The 19,478-nt window shown below is 37.7% G+C and overlaps 1 protein-coding gene across 1 annotated transcript in view; it reads left to right on the plus strand.

Annotated features, from left to right (window-relative positions):
- The first annotated feature begins 2,921 nt into the window (after positions 1 to 2,921).
- Positions 2,922 to 19,478, plus strand: part of PTPRR (protein tyrosine phosphatase receptor type R) — a 289,941-nt gene continuing 273,384 nt past the window's right edge. Inside the window, exon 1 of the mRNA XM_037847618.1 lies at positions 2,922 to 3,249. Within this exon, the coding sequence (XP_037703546.1) occupies positions 3,192 to 3,249 (58 nt within the window). The 5' untranslated portion in view covers positions 2,922 to 3,191. The remainder of the gene's footprint in view (positions 3,250 to 19,478) is intronic.

Below are 19,478 nucleotides of genomic sequence, written 5' to 3' on the forward strand. Positions count from 1 at the left end.
ATCTAGTCAAATTGGAAATAGGAAAATTTTGCTGTTTAAGAGGATTTTCATGCAGTTTAATAATTCAGCTACCCACATCCCCAGGCAAAATACATAGGTAACAGACCGCTTGTTGGCAAAGTCACAACCAATTATATTAATTGAAACTTTAAATGGCACCCTGAATAAATGTTGGAATTACCTGTGGGAAATCAAGGGGTCCAGAGCCTTGCTACTTCTATTGTTTCACTACTGTGAGTACATTTTCTTCTTATGGAGATCATTGTAAGTTTGGGGATTAGTTCTTTAAGGGAGAGAGAATATACAGGAAGGATACTACCTCCAGTCCTTTAGTAGCTCTAGTACCAAATGTTAGATGACAAGAGTTACTCCTTTAAAATTTAAACACAGCTAAATAAATGATCTCAAAGTTCTATTCAGTAAGAATTCCAAAGAGTCAGGCTAATTGTTAATATTGAATTTTGTTTATTAAGCAATTGATTTTAATTTATTCATTTTTCACCTATTTTGTGTGAGGCTCTGTTCTAAGCAGTTCAGATACATCAGTGAATAAAATTGTCAAAGATTTCTGCCCTTGTGAAGGTTGTATTACATTGAGGGGTGGGGAGGCAGACAATAAAAGACAGATTTAATAATCAATTCTTTCAATATGTTAGAAAGTGACATATGCTATGGGCAAAGGAGACCAGGGAACGTAGAATCTGGAGTAGTGGAGGAGCTTGCAGTCTAGAGTAGGTTTGGGTGAAATGATAGTGTCATAGAAATGGTGCCTGCCAAACCCACATGAGAAAGTGGAGGAATGGGGAGAGTGAGGCTCCATATATCTCTATTTTCATCCTATAAGACTGTTCAAGGTTTTAAAATATATCACATTATCCCTTTATCCCACCTGTTGGGGTGCAATTTCTGGCTTTGTCTCTCAGAGCTGGAGATGAAAAAAATATATAAAAGAACATGATACTTCCTGGGCATTTAGATCTCAAGATATCCGGCCTAATTTAAGCTCTGGTAGGTAGCATATTTCCCATTAGTTGTCCTAATTCACAGAGGAAGGAGGAAGAAAGCATTCAATTAGATATGCAGTTCAATTCAATGAACACTTATTAGTACCTATTATTTGCCTAGAATGGCTTTCTTCAATTTAAGTGATGCAGAAGTTCTTATGGAGCCTTCATCTGTGGTATAAGACAAACCACAGATACAGGAACTAAAAGAATAATATGAAATTATGCTAAGCAAATGAGGTATATTCATTCATGTGTGGAAGAAAAACATCACAGTGATTTGGAATAGGCCTAGCGTTTTCTGGACAAAGTGAACCAGGGTTAGACCATTGTAAATTGTGTGTGGAGGCAACTGGGGCAGGCCAACAGAGTCCATGAAAGTTCAATGTTCCTTGAATAGTTAAAGGAGGGAGGACTAGCTGAAGGACTTCTTGACTCTGGGAGTAAGTAGCCACTCAACTAGACTAACAAGGATTTCCACACTCCAAAGACTTAGACATAAGATGGGGAGTGGGGGGCAGCAACACCCATAGGAAACAGACTGTAGAGGCCTCCCTAGAGAAACAGAGCTGGACCAGAGGAGCCCGTTAAGGGATTTGATTCTATTATCTTTCATCCTACCAAGTAAAATGAAGACTAGAGAGCTCCATATTTCCATAAAACAAAAAGATGCCTGTGTTAGGGTTTTCTAGGGAAACAGAACCAACAGGAGATATCTGTAAATATGAGATTTATAGAAGTGTCTCATGTAACTGTGGAGATGCACGAATCCAAATTCCCATAGAGCAGGCCGTGAGCTGGCAATTCCGATCACGATCTTCAATGAACTCCCTAGGAGAGACCGGCTGGCTCAAGAAGTGAAAATTCTTCTTCCTTAAAAGTTTCCAACTGATTGGATTAAATCAAGCTGATTGAGTTCTCTCAGTGAGGAAGACACTCCCTTAGTTGACTGTACATGTAATAAGCCACAGATGTGATCAACTGACTGATGATTTAATAAACCAGCCTTCTGGTTTATTAACCAGCCACAAATGTCCTTGCAGTAACAGTTAGGCCAGAGCTTGCTTGACCAGACAACTGGGCACCATCACCTGGCCAAGTTGACACATGAACCTAATCATCACAGTGCTCTTTTTTGCTTCAATTACATGGATATATTCGACTAGTCTAAAATTATGGCCTCACTTCTTTTTGCCATTATGATCATAGACTTTGTCTTGAGTCAGGAGAAACTTGAAATGCTGGGACTGAATTGCAACGAGGAGAAAAAGAAACAAAAAAGGGAAAGCTGTTAGGAAGAAAGCAGCCCCAGCATACACTGGGGGGGGGGTTACAGATTACTTAGAGCAGGCTGCGTTGGGGACGCCTGGAAGGCAGCCCAGGATGCTCAACAGGCGAAGACACCCACCCCGATAAGCTCGCAGTCTATATTCCTGTAGGTGAGTGCTGAGAAGCTGGTAAATTTGAAGCCCAGAAAATGTGAACTCCCAGCATTGAGTTCCGTCCTCTTGTAAACCAAGATTTGGAGAAGGAGTTGGTTGCGTTGTAGAGGTAGACACTTTCTTTGGCTCTCAGTTCTGGTTCTCTGGTTCTGTTACCATCTGGCCCCCTTCTCTTACCTCCTACCTCTCCCGCACGGATTTCTGACAGACTATCCCCAGTCACCTTACCAAGCAGTACCCTTTGGTTGAGCTTATTCCCCTCCCAGCCGCCGCTAAGACCCGGGAAAGTGGAATTTCACTTTGAAACTCCGGTGCCGCGTGAGGATCGGCGCTGGGCATGCTCAGTAGCTTCCGCGCGTCTGGGCTGCTGTTCTCACTGCACTGGCCGCCGCGCTGCGGGGCTCTGGAGCTGGCGAGGAAACGCCGCCCGAGTCCACCCCGCCGGCTCCTCCGCTTCTGCAGGGCTTCCAGGAGACTAAGCATTATACATCTCTGAGCACCTCGGCACCCATCCCGTTCCCGCCCCCGTCCCCAGCCTCTTCCTACTCTTCTTCCTCTCCCTTTCTCATAGAGAGGTGAATCTAGTGCTTGTATCTGTCGGCGCCACAGACCGCTCTGCAAGCCCCAGCTAAGGACCCGCGAACGAATCCCGGAGTCCAGAGATTGGTGGTGGCTCCTTCTAATCGCACTTTGCCTGAAGTGGGGTCGCGGCGGAGTTCTTTCTCCACCTTTCGGTGTAAACACTATGCGGAGAGCAAACGGCTTCCCTGCGCTGTGCCTGCTTCTTAATCTTCACGCTGCAGGTAAGGGGTTGCTGGGCGTAGAGCTGGAGCTGTGGATGAGACGGGAAACTGCACATGCTTAAGGACTCTAGGAAGAGCCTGCATTGCAAAGAAAGCCTTAGAAAGGCAAGTCAGGAAAGTACCTGGCAGGGAGGGGTTGCACCTGTTGGAAGACTGAGGCTGAAAACTTGAGTTAAAATCAGTTCTTGATTTTTCCTTGCCTTGTAGGAATAATAATGTACATTTCAATGTGAATACAGGTTTGCTTCCTCCTCCCCTCCCCTCCATCTATACTCCTTGCTCCTGTTTCTAGGCTATGCACTTGACTACCAATTTTTCAGGAAAGAGACAAGACATCCTGCTGGATGTAGCCTTTTCTACTGCAGCGGTTACATCCATAAGGTCTCTTGGTTTAGCGAACACTCACAGGGATGCCTTGGTTATAACCTAATGGCCCACATCTCCTTCCCAAAGACCAAAATGCATAGTCCACATTAAATGATTCTGCTCCAGGCTCCTTTGGCTCCTGCTCTTGTCATTCGAATTTTTTAAATTAGCAAGAGGGAGGTAAGGTTTCAAATAAGACCCTTTTTTCTTTCAGCACCATGGTCAGCGTCCGCTGGCACTAGACAAAAATCCTATCACAGTTCAAAGCTGACAACCCTGGGGTAGGCACTGTCCCTGGGACACGTTTGATAAGGTTTAACGAAGAGTGATAGTGAGATTGCTCCAAAAATGAACATATTCAATTCCAGAACCAATGTCAGGCTTCGTATGGAAGCAAACCTTAGGAAGTACCCGGGGAATTTTACATGCAATGTCATATAGACCCTGCTTTTTGGATGCAGAGCACCTCTGCATAATGCAAGAACTCGCTGGACTGAATCCTTTATCAGTTTTACACACACACGAGCCAAATAGAACATGGAAGAGATTTTAGGAACCCTACTGCGACAACAGTCTTCCTGCAGTAGGCATTTTCTTCCTTACAATCAAAGATTAGGCATCCCTGAGTTTGCTTGTCATCCAATCAAACATATCCATTCATTCAAGCAACTATCATTTATTGAGTGTATACTATGTTTCAGAAGCAATGAATGAAAATAATGGTTGTGTAATTTTTGTGTTAATCTTTTTAAAGGAATAGGTGATTTTTTTTCCATGTTTGCAGTAAATGGAGTGAAATATGGTACTTTCTTGTTAATGCTATTTTAATGTATTATGAATCTTCTGAGCAAGTAAGGCTATAATTAAGTTCACATGTTAATTGTTATAATTATGATGCTATATTGTGGGGTTTTCTATAGTTCTTTGGTACCTCTTGAAAACCAGAAAACAGCTATGACTTGGTCATTAAACTATTTGCAAACAACTATAATAAATCCTTTTATTACCATAGGTGATACTTCAATGTTGAAAAATCAGAGGAACATAAACAGGTTGAGTTAATTTTTATTAACATAATTATTCAATGATAGCACTTATTCAAACATCCATTACAAAAAAATTCCTCAATTTTTATCAAGTTTATGAATGATTTAGCTATTCCACCAAAATTATTAGAGTGGTTATTTTTCAAAGCTAATAGATGAACATTTTTTTAAAACTCATTGTATCTTGAACATCACATTTAATATATCTTGAGTAATTATAGTTAAAAATAATAAACTTAAAACTAAGCATGTTGAATACAGTGCTAAATTACTGTAGATAAGCATGTAGTATGAGTGAGGAAATTAGAGGATTTTTGTTCAAAGGGGAAACCTAAAATTCTGAAGCCCTAGATTATACCTGGAGCTCTGCCAAAGGGTGTTTTACCAAAGCCAAGTCAATCCATCTCAACTTTGCCTTCTTAAATTTGGAAAAAAAAAAAAAAAAAGGATTATTTTACCAATTTGAATTTCATATGGCAATGCACTGAAGGGCTATTTTTCAGATTTCAATTGCAAGATGATTTTAGAAGTTAATTGTATTCATATTTTATATAGTGCTTTAGATAGGTGTTTTATCAAAGCAGATTGCAAATTTAATATTGTGGTTGCCTTGCCAGTTTCATTTCAAATGCATTTTAATTTTAAACAGTAACTTGTGGGTCACAAGCTGTTGTCAGATTAAAATTTATCACAGTTACCAATAACATTGTTCGGGCTTTTCATCAGAACTGAAATAAACACAGATTTCTTGATCTAACCTTCTGTGGATTTGGGCAATAAGAAAATGAGTGCATAAGAAGACAAAGATCAGGAAGACATGAAATCCACTGATTTCTCTACTTGTTGAATGTCAGAGTTTGTTTCTTTTATGGAAGGCTCTTTTCTAAAGACAAAGGCAGGTTCTATAAAGAAGGGGGAATAAATGCTATACACTTGGGTCTCTAACTGAAAAGCTAATTGACCAATTTTGGTTATGCCCAGGGTACTAACAATTGTTTTATGCTGGTGGAACTGATGACATGTTAGAAGACTTTAGGGATAGGAGAAATTGGCTGACAGGATGTGATTGCCCTTCTTAGTTGTACTAGGAGCTGTTGCCTTCAATATTGCTGTGCCCCAATGATAGAGTAGCAAATTGTTTTCAACTTGAGTGCCATCTCCAATTATTTGGTCATGGTTGCCTGAGACAATGCGCCAAAAAAAAGATTCTAACCCTGACATCTAACTCAATAAGGAAAAGTACTGTGGTCTAATTTGTAATGTCTATGTAAACAAAAAGTGGAAGTGGGGTACTCTGCTATATAATTGGCATTTCTGGGTAAGGTAACCCTAAAGAATTGTTGAGCATGAAGCTTGTTAGAGAAGCTGAATTTAATTCTATCCATGGCAGCTGATTTTCATAGATCTCCTTAACAAGAAAAGTTATGGTTATTGTCCATCCAACCTCTTATTTTACAAGTGAGAAAACTAATATCCGAAATAGTGCCAGTTAGCTGCATAGTCAGGATGAAAATCCAGGTGTCCAAACCTGTGACTGACTACTGTTTAAAATCACACATTTTTTTCTAAGAGGTGAGAGTACCATGGGGTTATTGATGCCAAATCCTTTTTATATAACTGTCCCCATTCCTTATTCCCTCTGTAACCAATGTAATAGATAAACTCCAGTTGAAAAGACCACTTCAGAAATATCCAAGAAGGCAACTAAAAGCTGCCACAAGAATACAGATGGTAAAAAAAAAAAAAAAATGTGTGGAAGATCCACATATAGTTTATTTTCCTCAGTCTTTCTTCTCTTTCGTTGCCCAAAGAAACATATTCTGTTTAAGGAGATATTATTTATAGGGTAGTATTTTAGTTACAAGAGAGTGAAGACAGGGGATGTTTAAAAAATTCTCATGTGCAAGCTTTATTTTTCCTAGTGAGTGCTTTGCTAAGAAAATGCAGAAACTGATTTCAACCCATTGCTCTCTCCTCAGGCACTAGAAAAGGTTCTTTCAAATTTCCACTTTGTACTTAAGGTCCCCCTTTCTAAGTGACATGAAAACTGCATTGTATGTAACCCCTGAAGCTGCCTCTTTACTATCAGAGAAGTGCATAGTCAGTTTCCCTAATCTTCAAGAAGGAAGGGTTCCTATGATGGGGCCAAGAGGATCTAGGAGGTCATTTGCAGAAACACTGTCCTCAAAAGTAAAGGTAAATTGATAGGAAAATGATACATTTTCATTCTTTAAGATTTATAGGGGGTTATACTCAATGAATGGTCCCTTAGAACTCCTGGGTCAGTTTTTCCTATTCAACAACTCTCAACACAGTCCTTACCATGGCCTAATCTTTGTTTGATTCCCTTTTTCCATTACTTCTCTGGTCTCATCTCTCTCTACTCTCCTCTTTATTACCTCTCTCCAGCCACACTGATCTTCTATTCCTAAAAGATGCCATTCATTCTTCCACTCCATATGTTTGCAGATGCTTTTTGCTTTACCTGAAATACTTTTCCCCCACGTGTCTCAATGGCTAATCCCTCAGTAATTTTAGGTCTTTATTCAAATGTTACTTTCTCAGTGAGGCCTTTGATGGCCATCCTATATAATATTCACCCTCCCCCTAAAAGCTCCAGTTGCCCTTCCTCACTTTATTTTATTTTCATAGGTCTTCCATCATCTAACATACTATATATTTTACTAATTCATTTTGTGTATTGTGTTTTCTTTCTCCGCAATAAATGTAAGCTCCTTAAGGGCAAAGATTTTTGTCCATTTTCTTTACTGCTGTATCTATGGCACATCTAGAACAGTACTGCATAGCCTTAAGAAGCAGTGCCCAACAAAAAGTTGGCTACTAAAGATTAAGGAAACATGTTGAATAAATAAACACAACACAGTGGTATTTCTGTTTTCTTCTTTTTGCACTTGATTTCTTCTTGACCACTATGTAAAACATACCTAATCAACTCAGCTCCTTCCAGAAGGGACTTCAACAAAGCTCATCTGTTCAAAACTCAAGTTGCTCCCCCAAAACTTTATATGCCAAGGAGACCTACTCTCTCTTACAGACTTTGTTACCATTGTGAATTAAGGGCAACAAGGATGAACTGCATGATACCAGAATTATTGATGAACTTAGTGACAGATCCTTCAAAGTGATTGGCAGATGTTGTCCAACCCAAATGTCTTGTTGGTTGGCTACATTTTCACTTCTTAGTAAAATGCCTTATTTCCGTAGGTATGGCTATAGTGATGGTGAAAGGAGTCACACAGCTAATTTATACACAGAGAGTTTAAGGCACTAAAACAAAACTAGCTACTTCTCTTGGCACTTAAGAGGCATAAGAATATGTATCTGGAGATCACATATTCTATTGGAGCCTACACCTGCCTGGCATCTTGTAAAAATTCTGGGATACATTAACCCAATGCAGTCTCCTCTTTGTTTTTCATCTACTTCTGTACCTCCTCCAGTCTTCATCCTATCATCCTATTGTTAACATAGTTAAAATGACCAGGTATCTTCTTGCCAATGGTTATTAATAGTCTTTCTCTAATTTGATTTGTTTCTGACTTTTGAAAACTCTCCTCACTTGATTTCCACAGACAGCTATTAATTCCTATCTTCCCTCCTATCTCTCCAGTACCTCCTCAGTTTCTACTCTGAGGTCTTCCTTTCTAGAGTTTATGGGTTCTTGGCCTTTTTTTCTTTTCTTTTCTTTCTACACAATCTCCTTGGATGATTATATTCAGATCTAAATATCACATACTCCTAAGTCCATATTTCTATCAGATATCTGTCCTGAACTGCTGTCTTATATTTGCAAGGTTCATTCAACTTAGATATTCCACAAACATCTTAAATTAAATTCTACTATTTAGACACAGATTTCCCATCATGATTGTACTTACTTCTGTAGTATTTGTCATTATAAATTGGTGCCAGCATCCCCCACAACCACCCAACACTGAAACTAATAACTCATTCTGGACTCCTCCTTTGTGTTTTCATCCAATCTATAACCCTGTCCTCACCAAGACTTCTCCAGTCTTCATGCCCATGTCACTGCCTTGGGACAGCCCCTTATTTTTTATATAGTATTTTACAACAACCTCCTAGCAAATCTATCCTTCATAATGATGTCAGAGGTAAAACTCAAAAAAAAAAAAAAAAAACAGATCATAGTCTCTCTTCTTAAAATTCTTCAATACAGCTATCTCCATTTCCCTGAAAACAAAACCTGAACTCATTAGCATGTCAAAGCCTTTCTCTATCAAGTCTTTCCTAACTTCATCCTTATTTCCTGCCATCATGTCCTCCTTTGCACCTTTTCATCCTACAGTAAGATCAAATTTCTTTCGGTTTTCCGTGTTGCTCATCGTTTTCACATAATGCTCTATTTATCTTAAATATCAATATTCTGCTTCTTTTACTATGGAATGCTCTCCAACTTCAATATCTTCTTTAGGTATTGCCTACTTTGAGAACCTCTTCTCTTGACACCTTGCCTGATCTAAGTAGCTTTTCTAGGTTTTCCCTTTGGGCCCTGGATATTGCACTTAACTTGCATTTTGAAGTTTTTTGGGACAATAATAGAATTGTAGCTTTTGATTCTGTATATTTATTCCCTAGAACTGTGCTTGTTGCCTAGTATACCATCAATAAATGTTCAATGAATGAATAAATAACAAATTCAGAATATATTTGGCAAAAATTATGCTAAATTAAATTACATTGATGAAGAAATTGCATCTCATTGTCATGTTCACAAAGAGTAAAATTGACTTTTCCACCACTCTGTCAATCCAGATTACATTTATTGGTTACAAGGAAACGGAGATAGGACTGACATGCTTTCATTTAAGCATAATCTATAAGTTTGTATTCCATGAGACAATGCTAATTGCAGTGTCTTTTTGTGTTGAACTCCTTCTAAGTAGATAAATATTCCTGTATGATTTCCTAGTATTACTTCAGTTTAGGAATGAGATGAATGTCTTCATTTTAAAGAGATCACAAGGCTAGATAGCATGAAAGTTGTATACTAAGGAATAGACACAGATTCCTGACCCTGGTCATGGATTGGTTATCATCTATCTTGTAATAGTAAACATGAGCCACCTACACATTCAAAATCAAGTGGAAGTAGGAGGCAGTGGCTTCAATAAATCAAGATGAAAAATAATCCAATCCTCTCTATCCCCCTAAACCAAAGCCAAACCATCACAGAAAATTTCTGAGTATTTGGATGGCTGTCTACATATTATTTTTTCTTTTTATATGTGGACAAAATCTTTCTAGAACCAAAGTTTTTGGATCTTTCACATTTTGTTTGTTATGACTGACATGCCTAGGCCTGAAGAAGGGAGATTGGTTTATAAATATTTTTTAAAAATAAACTTTTTATGAGATGATGGGCTCACAAATCAAAAGCTCATTCATTGCTTTTACTATTAATGATAATATAGATGTTATGTTTTATGGGAAGTTTATTGTTAATTCTTTTAAAAGCTGTTTATGATGTTAAATTCAAAAGATACAGAAAACTATTTTCCCTTTTAAAGGGGTATTGTGAAAGATACTACTTGTCCCTTGAGTGCAATTTTAATCTTCAAAGCCCTTAGAAATTCTGACACACAGAGTAGCATTGATGTTTCCCAACATAAGGGATTTTAATAGCTTTGAAAAAAATGGTTTAATGGTAAAATATTATTTTAAGATCAAATTATCTAATGCCTATTGTACCATGTAATGTAACTATAAGTGCATACTATTGTGATATTTGCCACGGAAAGGCAACTAACAAATTTATATTATAAACATTACCACAAGCATTTAATATTTTTTTACTCATAATGTCTATCTAGAATTTACTCATAACCAAATCTCATTTAATTTCAATTTATTAACATGTTCATGTCCATTAAAATTGCAGTCACAGGGACCAACAATAAAGCAAAAACTAGATCAATATGTCTACTTGCACTGAAGCAAATGCCAAGTTCAAGGGAGACATGAATTATTTTTTTCCTAGTTCAAATCTGAAGCAGTGTCTATTTTCTGACCCAAATGTGCAAAATGTCCTAAGGCAGCTCTAAACCAGTGATTGTTTGAAAGGAGCACTAAATGAGCACAGAGTAAGAGCATCTCACAGTGATTCAATGGCCTGTGCAGCAATAGGCACAGAGCCAGACCGTACTGCTCTTTCATTTTATTAATGATCCAATCCCTGATGGAGACTGGAGGGAAAATGAGGTGATGTACACAAATACACAGTCAGCTCCCAGCATTGGGCAACTTTTACTCACCTGAGGAAGATGCTTAATAAGAACTATGCCAAACATAGTATTATGGTGCGTTAGCTCAAAAGAGCATTGATCCATTAATATAGGTTTTTAAGTTATCAGCAATTTACTTTCTTCTCCTTGATTGAAGACTGTTTTTCTTTCCTCACTGGAAGAAAAGAAACTTGAAATAAGAGGGAAACTGTCATATGTTTAGATAATCTTTAGCAGAATTCTGTGGTAGTTAAGAACATGGACTATTGTCAGGTTCAAAACCAGGTGCCACCATTTACAAGCTCTGTAAATTTGAGCAAGTTATTTAATCTTTCTAAGCCTCAGTTGCCTCATTTTAAAGTGAAGATTATAAACCATAATAGTACATATAACAAATGTAATAATATGTTTTATAGTAAATGAGGTAATGTGTCTAAAACTACACAATATTAGTAAGTACCAGATGTTAGGTATTATTAGGTTGGGGTGACAGACGATCAGTGTTTAAATGTTGTTGTGAAATAATTTCTCATTCTTTTTGTGTTTGAGTCAATGCTAGGGAAGCATGCATGCCTAGAATATATTCTGAATTCCTACTGTTTTCCCAATTGGTCCTTATCTGCATCATTTTCATCTACTGCAGCATGAGCGTGACCATATGCTCAGGTTTGTAGTGTATTGTGAAGCTCTAAAATATACACCCATCCCCTAAATCTCTCTCACAATGCCTTACCTAAAAGTCCAACATACACAAGGGTTCTGGCATCAGAAAGTCCCTATTTAAATGAATATGAAATGAAAATGAAATGAAAATTTCCCTTGGGTTTATCTGATGATGAGTGAAAATGTCTAACATTTACATAAATACCATAAATGTCAAATTTCTAGTTCTTACTGCACTGCCTCGACTAACAAGGTTTGCCGCCTTGTCCTGGTAGCCACCTACCCAGTTAGTTTCTAAAAGGCCCCACAAAAGATGAGAGTGACTCTGTGACCATGCTGCCCATACTTACATAGTCCTCTCCTTTTTTGTCTGCAGCTCTGGAAATTCTTTTCCTTTACTGACCAACTCTCATTTTCCTCATCATTTGTAGCCCATGGAACTTTAAGATCATTGGGTTCCAGATCCACATGGAAGGCTCCCTGTGGTTCTGTTACAACATGTTACCTGATTGTGGTTTTGATTTGTATTTCCCTAATGACTAATGATGCTTTAGTCAGTTTGCTAAAGCTGCTGTTATGCAAAATACCGGAAATGGATTGGGCTTTTATAAAGGGGGTTTATTAGTTTACAAATGCACAGTTCTAAGGCCACAGTTCTAAGGCCATAGAAGTGTCCAAACTAAGGTTTCAACAAGAAGATACCTTCACTTGAAGGAAGGACAATGGTGTCTGGAACATCTCTATCAGCTGGGAGGGTACGTGGCTGGTGTCTGCTGGTCCTTTGCTCCTAGTTTCTGGTTTCATAATGGCTTTCTCAAAAATGTCTCTGGGCTTCTCTCCCTCTCAGTTTCTCCCTCTCAGCTCCTGTTCATCCTTGTTTGTTCCTCTAGGGTGTTTCTCTCTAAGCATGTGGGATCTTCTCTTAGCTTCTCTGGGGTAAATTCTGGGCTTCATTTCTTGGTTTAGCATCTCCAAATGTCCTTCTATCTGAATCTCCCAGCGTCTCCAAGCATCTGGGTCTCTGTCAGCTCTTAGTTTCTCTCCAAAGTGTCAGCTTCTCTGAGCTGCTGCTCTCTGTGAGCTCTCTTAAAAGACTCCAGTGATCTGATTAATACCCACCTTGAATGGGCAAGGCCCACACCCCTACAGAAATAATTTAAACAAAGATCTCACCTACAGTTGGGTGGGTCACATCTCCACAGAAACAACCTAATCAAAAGGTACCACCCCAATCAACAGACTAATAAGTCTGCCCCCACAAGACTGCATTAAAGTACATGGCTTTTGTGAGGAACATAATAGATTAAAACCAGCACAACATCTTTTCATGTGCTTAAGGGTCTTCTATGGAGAAATGTCTGTTTGTGTCCTGTGCCCATCTTAAAAATTTGGTTGTTTGCCCTTTTGTTGTTGAATTTTAAGAGTTCTTTATGTATTCTGAATACTAGCCTCTTATTGGATATCTTGTCTCCCATTAGGTGGGTTGTCTTTTCACTTTCTTGCACACAAATGTTTAATTTTGATGAAGTCCAATTCATCTGTTTTTTTTCTTTTGTTGCTCATGCATTTGGTGTCATAGATAAGAATCCATTGCCAAATGCAATGTCATGAAGATTGACTCTGTTTATTTGTAAGAGTTTTTAGGTAAGGCATTCATAACTTAAAGTTCATATATAGCTTTTATATTTAGGTCATTGATCCATTTTGAATTAATTTTTGTATATGGTTTGAGGTAGGGGCCCAACTCCAGTCTTTTGTATGTGGATATTCAGTTGTTTCAGCGCTATTTGTTGAAGATATATTCTTTCCCTATTGACTGGTTTTAGTACCCTTGTAAAAAATCAATTGGCCATACCCTCTTTCTCTAGCTAAGCCACCTCAGCAGGTGAACTCACTGCCTTTTCCCCTACATGGGACCTGACTCCTAGGGATGTAAATCTCCCTGGCAATGCAGGATATGACTCCTGGGGATGAATCTGGACCCAGCATCATGGGATTAAGAACATCTTTTTGACCAAAAGAGGGACGCGAAATGAAACAAAATAAAGTTTCAGTGGCTGAGAGATACCAAATGGAGTTGAGAAGTTACTCTGGTGGACACTCTTACGCACTATATAGATAACCCTTTTTAGATTTTAACGTATTGGAATAGCTGTAAATACCTGAAACTATCAAACTCCAACCCAGTGGCCTTGACTTTTTTTTTTTTTTTTTTTTTTTTAATCATCATTTTATTGAGATATATTCACATACCATGCAGTCATACAAAACAAATTGTACTTTCGATTGTTTACAGTACCATTACATAGTTGTACATTCATCACCTAAATCAATCCCTGACACCTTCATTAGCACACACACAAAAATAACAAGAATAATAATTAGAGTGAAAAAGAGCAATTGAAGTAAAAAAGAACACTGGGTACCTTTGTCTGTTTGTTTCCTTCCCCTACTTTTCTACACATCCATCCATAAACTAGACAAAGTGGAGTTTGGTCCTTATGGCATTCCCAATCCCACTGTCACCCCTCATAAGCTACATTTTTATACAACTGTCTTCGAGATTCATGGGTTCTGGGTTGTAGTTTAATAGTTTCAGGTATCCACCACCAGCTACCCCAATTCTTTAGAACCTAAAAAAGGTTGTCTAAAGTGTGCGTAAGACTGCCCACCAGAGTGATCTCTTGGCTCGTTTTGGAATCTCTCTGCCACTGAAGCTTATTTCATTTCCTTTCACATCCCCCTTTTGGTCAAGAAGATGTTCTCCATCCCACGATGCCGGGTCTACATTCCTCCCCGGGAGTCATATTCCACGTTGCCAGGGAGATTCACTTCCCTGGGTGTCTGATCCCACGTAGGGGGGAGGGCAGTGATTTCACCTTTCAAGTTGGCTTAGCCAGAGAGAGAGTGGCCTTGACTTTTGAAGACAATTGTATAACAATTTAGCTTACAAGAGGCAACAGAGTGATTGTGAAAACCTTGTGGATCACACTCCCTTTATCCAGTGTATGGATGGGTGAGTAGAAAAATGGGGACAAAAAAACTAAATGAAAAATAGGGTGGGATGAGGGAATGATTTGGGTGTTCTTTTTTACTTTTATTTTTTATTCTTATTCTGATTCTTTCTGGTGTAAGGAAAATGTTCAAAAATAGGTTGGGGTGATGATTGCTTAACCATCTGATGGTACTGTGTACAGTTGATTGTACACCATGGATGATTGTATGTTATGTGAATATACTTCAATAAAATTGAATTTAATTAAAAATATCAATTGGCCACATACATAAGGGTTTATGTCTGGATTTTCATTTCTATTCCTTCGGTCTCTATGTCTATCTTTATGCCAGTACCACCTTGTTTTGATTGCTGTAGCTTAGTGATAATTTTGAAATCAAAATGTGTCAGTCCTCCAAATTTGTTCTTTTTCAATATTGTTTTGGCTAGTGAAGGTCCCTTGCAATTCCACATTATTTTTGTGAATTTGCCAATTTTCTTCCTATTGTTTATTTCTAGCTTCATTCCCTTGCGGTCAAAGAAGATACTTCGCATACTTTCAATAGTTGAAAATTTATTGAGACTTGTTTTGTGGCTAATACATGGTCTATCCTGGAGAATGTTCCATCTGCACTTGAGAAGGATGTGTTTTTTTTCTGCTGTTATTGGGTAAAGTGTTCTACATATATCTGTTAGGTTCTAGTTGGTTTATAGTGTTGCTCATGTTTTCTGTTTCCTTATTAATCATCTGTTAAGGTTTTATATCCACTATTGAATGTGGAGTGTTGAAGTCTCCAACTATTATTGTAGAACTGTCCTTTTCTCCCTTCGATTCTATCAATGTGTTCTTCATATATCGCTAGCGATCTTTTGTTTGGTTCTTATATGTTTATAATTGTTGTAACTTCTTGAATTGACTCTTTTAGCATTATACAGTAGTGTCTTTCTTTGTCTTTTTTTTTAAGTTTTTGACTTAAAATCAGTTTGTCTGTTATTAGTATAGCCATCTCACCTGGGGAATTCCTGCTATTCTCTTAAGCAATAGGGTCTCCCAATTTAATAAGCCAAGACCTCAGTTTAGAGGCTTGCCCTTTTGAAATTTATCTCTCCAGTGGTGAAACTAAGCCTACTTATAACTGTGCCTAAGCATCACCCCCAGATAACCCCCTTATTTTTGCTCAGATGTGGCCTTTCTCTCTAAGCCAACTCTGCATATTAACTCAGTACCTCCCCCCTATGTGGGACATGACTCCCAGGGATGAGCCTGGCCCTGGCATCATGAAATTGAGTATGCCTTCTTGACCAAAAGGGGAAAAGTAACAAAATAAAGTTTCAGTGGCTAAGAGATTTCAAATAGAGTTGAGAGGTCATTCTGGAGGTTATTCTTATGCATTAAACTGATATTCCTTTTCAGTGTCTAGGGTCTTAAAATAGCTAGAAGGAAGTAGCTAAAACTGTTGAATTGTGATGCAGTAGCCCTGATTCTCAGTGATGATTGGATAATTGTACAGCTTTTATCATGTGACCATGTGATTGTGAAAACTTATGACTGACACTCCCTTTATCCAGTGTATGGACAGATGGGTAGAAAAATGGGGACAAAAGTAAATGAATAATATGGGGAGATGAGGGGCATGGTTGTTTTTGTGTTCTTTTTTACTTTTATTTTTATTTTTATTGCTTTTTTTTGGATTACTGAAAATGTTCAAAAATTGATTGCAGTGATGAATACACAACTATATGATGACACTGTAAGCCATTGATTATATACTTTGGATGGATTATATGATATGTGAATATATCTCAATAAAATTGCATTAAAAAAGCATGTGTCTTTCCTTTTTTGATACTATTAATAATTACAAAGTATTTTCCCATATAAAACTGTTGCTGATTCTCCTGTGTGTTTTTTTTGTTTTTTGTTTTTTGTTTTAATTTTTATTGTGGAAATATATATATATATATATATATATATATATAAAATTAGCAATTTTAACCATTTTTAAGTGTTTAATTTAGTGGTATTACTTACTTTTACAATGTTATGCTGCTATCACCACCTTCCATTACTAAGACATTTTCATCACCCAAAACAGAAACTCCTTATCCTTTAGGCAATAACTCCCCAACTCTCCTCCCTCCCAGTCTCTGGTAACCTTTAATCTACTTTCTGTTGCTGTGAATTTGTTTATTCTGGACATTTCATGTAAGATAAATCATATAACCTTTGACCTTTAGTGTCTGGCTAATTTGACTGAGCATGTTTTCAAGGTTCATCCATGTTGTAGCATCAGAACTTCATTACTTTTTATGACTGAATAGTATTCTATTATATGCATATACCATGTTTTGTTTATCTTTTCAGCTGTTGATGGACATTGTTGTTTCCATCTTTTGGTTATTACAAATAATGCTGCCATGAACATTGGCGTACAAGTATCTGAGTCCCTGCTTTCAATTCTTTGGGGTATATACCTAAGAATGGAATTGCTGGGTCATATGCTAATTCTACATTTAACTTTTTGAGAAACTGCCAAACTTTTCCATGGTGGCTGCACCATTTTACATTCCCACCAGCAATGCATATGAGTTTCAATTTCTCTGCATCTTGCCAACACTTACTATTTTCTGTTGTTTTAATTTTAGCCTTTCTAGTCGGTGTGAAGTGGTATTTCATTGTAGTTTTAATTTACGTTTCCTTAATGGCTAATGATGCTGAGCATTTTTTCATGTGCTTATTGATTCTTTGTATATCCCTTTTGGAGAAATGTCTATTCAAATCCTTTACCCATTTTCAAATTGGATTGTCTGTCTTTTCGTTGTTGAGCTGTTTGTAACTTCTGTTTTTTATTTTATTTTATTTTATTTTTCATTTTTATTGAGATTGTTCAGATACCGTACAATTATCCAAAGATCCAAAGTGTACAATCACTTGCCCCTGGGTACCCTCATACAGCTGTGCATCCATCACACTTAATTTTTGTTCAATTTTTAGAAACTTTTCATTACTCCAGGCAAGAAATAAAGTGAAAGATGAAAAAAGAAAAAAAGAAAAGGAAACTCTAATCCTCTCCTATCCCTAACCAACCCCCCTCAATTGTTGACTCATAGTATTGGCATAGTACATTTGTTACTGTTTATGAAAAAATGTTGAAATACTACTAACTGTAGTGTATAGTTTGTAATAGGTATATAGTTCTTCCCTATATTCCCCTCTATTATTAACTTCTAATTGTATTGTCATACATTTGTTCTGGTTCATGGAAGAGATTTCTAGTATTTGTACAGTTGATCATGGACATTGCCTACCATAGGATTCAGTTTTATACATTTCCATCTTTTAACCTCCAACTTTCCTTCTGGTGACATATATGACTCTGAGCTTCCCCTTTCCACCTCATTCACACACCATTCAGCGCTGTTAGTTATTCTCACATCTTGCTACCAACACCCCTGTTCATTTCCAAACATTTAAGTTCGTCCTAATTGAACATACTGCTCATACTAAGCAACCACTCCCCATTCTTAAGCCTCATCCTATATCTTGGTACCTTATATTTCATGTCTATGAGTTTACATATTATAATTAGTTCCTATCAGTGAGACCCTGCAATAATTGTCCTTATGTGTCTGGCTTATTTCACTCAGTATATTGCCCTCGAGGTTTTGTCATCAACCCGTTTTTTTTTAATATGGTTTTGTTCACTCACCATACATTCCATCCCAAGTAAATAATCGATGGTTCTCTGCATGGTCATACATTTATGTGTTCACCACCTTCACCACTATCTATATAAGGGCATCTGCATTCCTTCCACAAGGCAGGAGGGAGAGTCAAAGAAGGTAGAGAGGCAAAAGAAAGAAGAAAAAAAATGACAGCTAGGAAGCAGCAAAAGGAAAAATAACCTTAATTCAAAGTAGAATAAAGTATCAGACAATACCACCAATGTCAAGTGTCTAACTTGCCTCCCCTATCCCCCCCCTCTTATCTGCATTTACCTTGGTATATCACCTTTGTTACATTAAAGGAAGCATAATACAATGATTCCATTAGTTACAGTCTCTAGTTTATGCTGATTGCATCCCTCCCCCAATGCCTCCCCATTTCTAACACCTTGCAAGGTTGACATTTGCTTGTTCTCCCTCATAAAAGAACATATTTGTACATTTTATCACAATTGTTGAATACTCTAGATTTCACTAAGTTACACAGTCCCAGTCTTTATCTTTCCTCCTTTCTTGTGGTGTCTCACGTGCTTCCCACCTTCCTCTCTTCAACCATATTCATAGTTACCTTTGTTCAGTGTACTTACATTGTTGTGCTACCATCTCCCAAAATTGGGTTCCAAACCATGCACTCCTGTCTTCTATCACCCTGTAGTGCTCCCTTTAGTATTTCCTGTAGGGCAGGTGTCTTGTTCACAAAGTCTCTCATTGTCTGTTTGTCAGAAAATATTTTGACCTCTCCCTCATATGTGAAGGACAGCTTTGCTGGATATAGGATTCTTGGTTGGCGGTTTTGCTCTTTCAGTATCTTAAATATATCACACCACTTCCTTCTTGCCTCCATGGTTTCTGCTGAGAGATCCACACATAGTCTTATTAAGCTTCCTTTGTATGTAATGGATCACTTTTCTCTTGCTGCTTTCAGGATTCTCTCTTTGTCTTTGACATTTGATAATCTGATTAAGTGTCTTGGCATAGGCCTATTCATATCTCTTCTGTTTGGAGTACACTGCGCTTCTTGGATCTGTAATTTTATTGTTTTTCGTAAGAGATGGGAAATTTTCATTGATTATTTCCTCTATTATTGCTTCTGCCCCCTTTCCCTTCTCTTCTTCTGGGACACCAATGATACGTACATTATTGTACTTTGTTTCATCCTTGAGTTCC

Source organism: Choloepus didactylus, chromosome 8 (assembly GCF_015220235.1).
Source record: "Choloepus didactylus isolate mChoDid1 chromosome 8, mChoDid1.pri, whole genome shotgun sequence".
Classification (NCBI taxonomy): domain Eukaryota; kingdom Metazoa; phylum Chordata; class Mammalia; order Pilosa; family Megalonychidae; genus Choloepus; species Choloepus didactylus.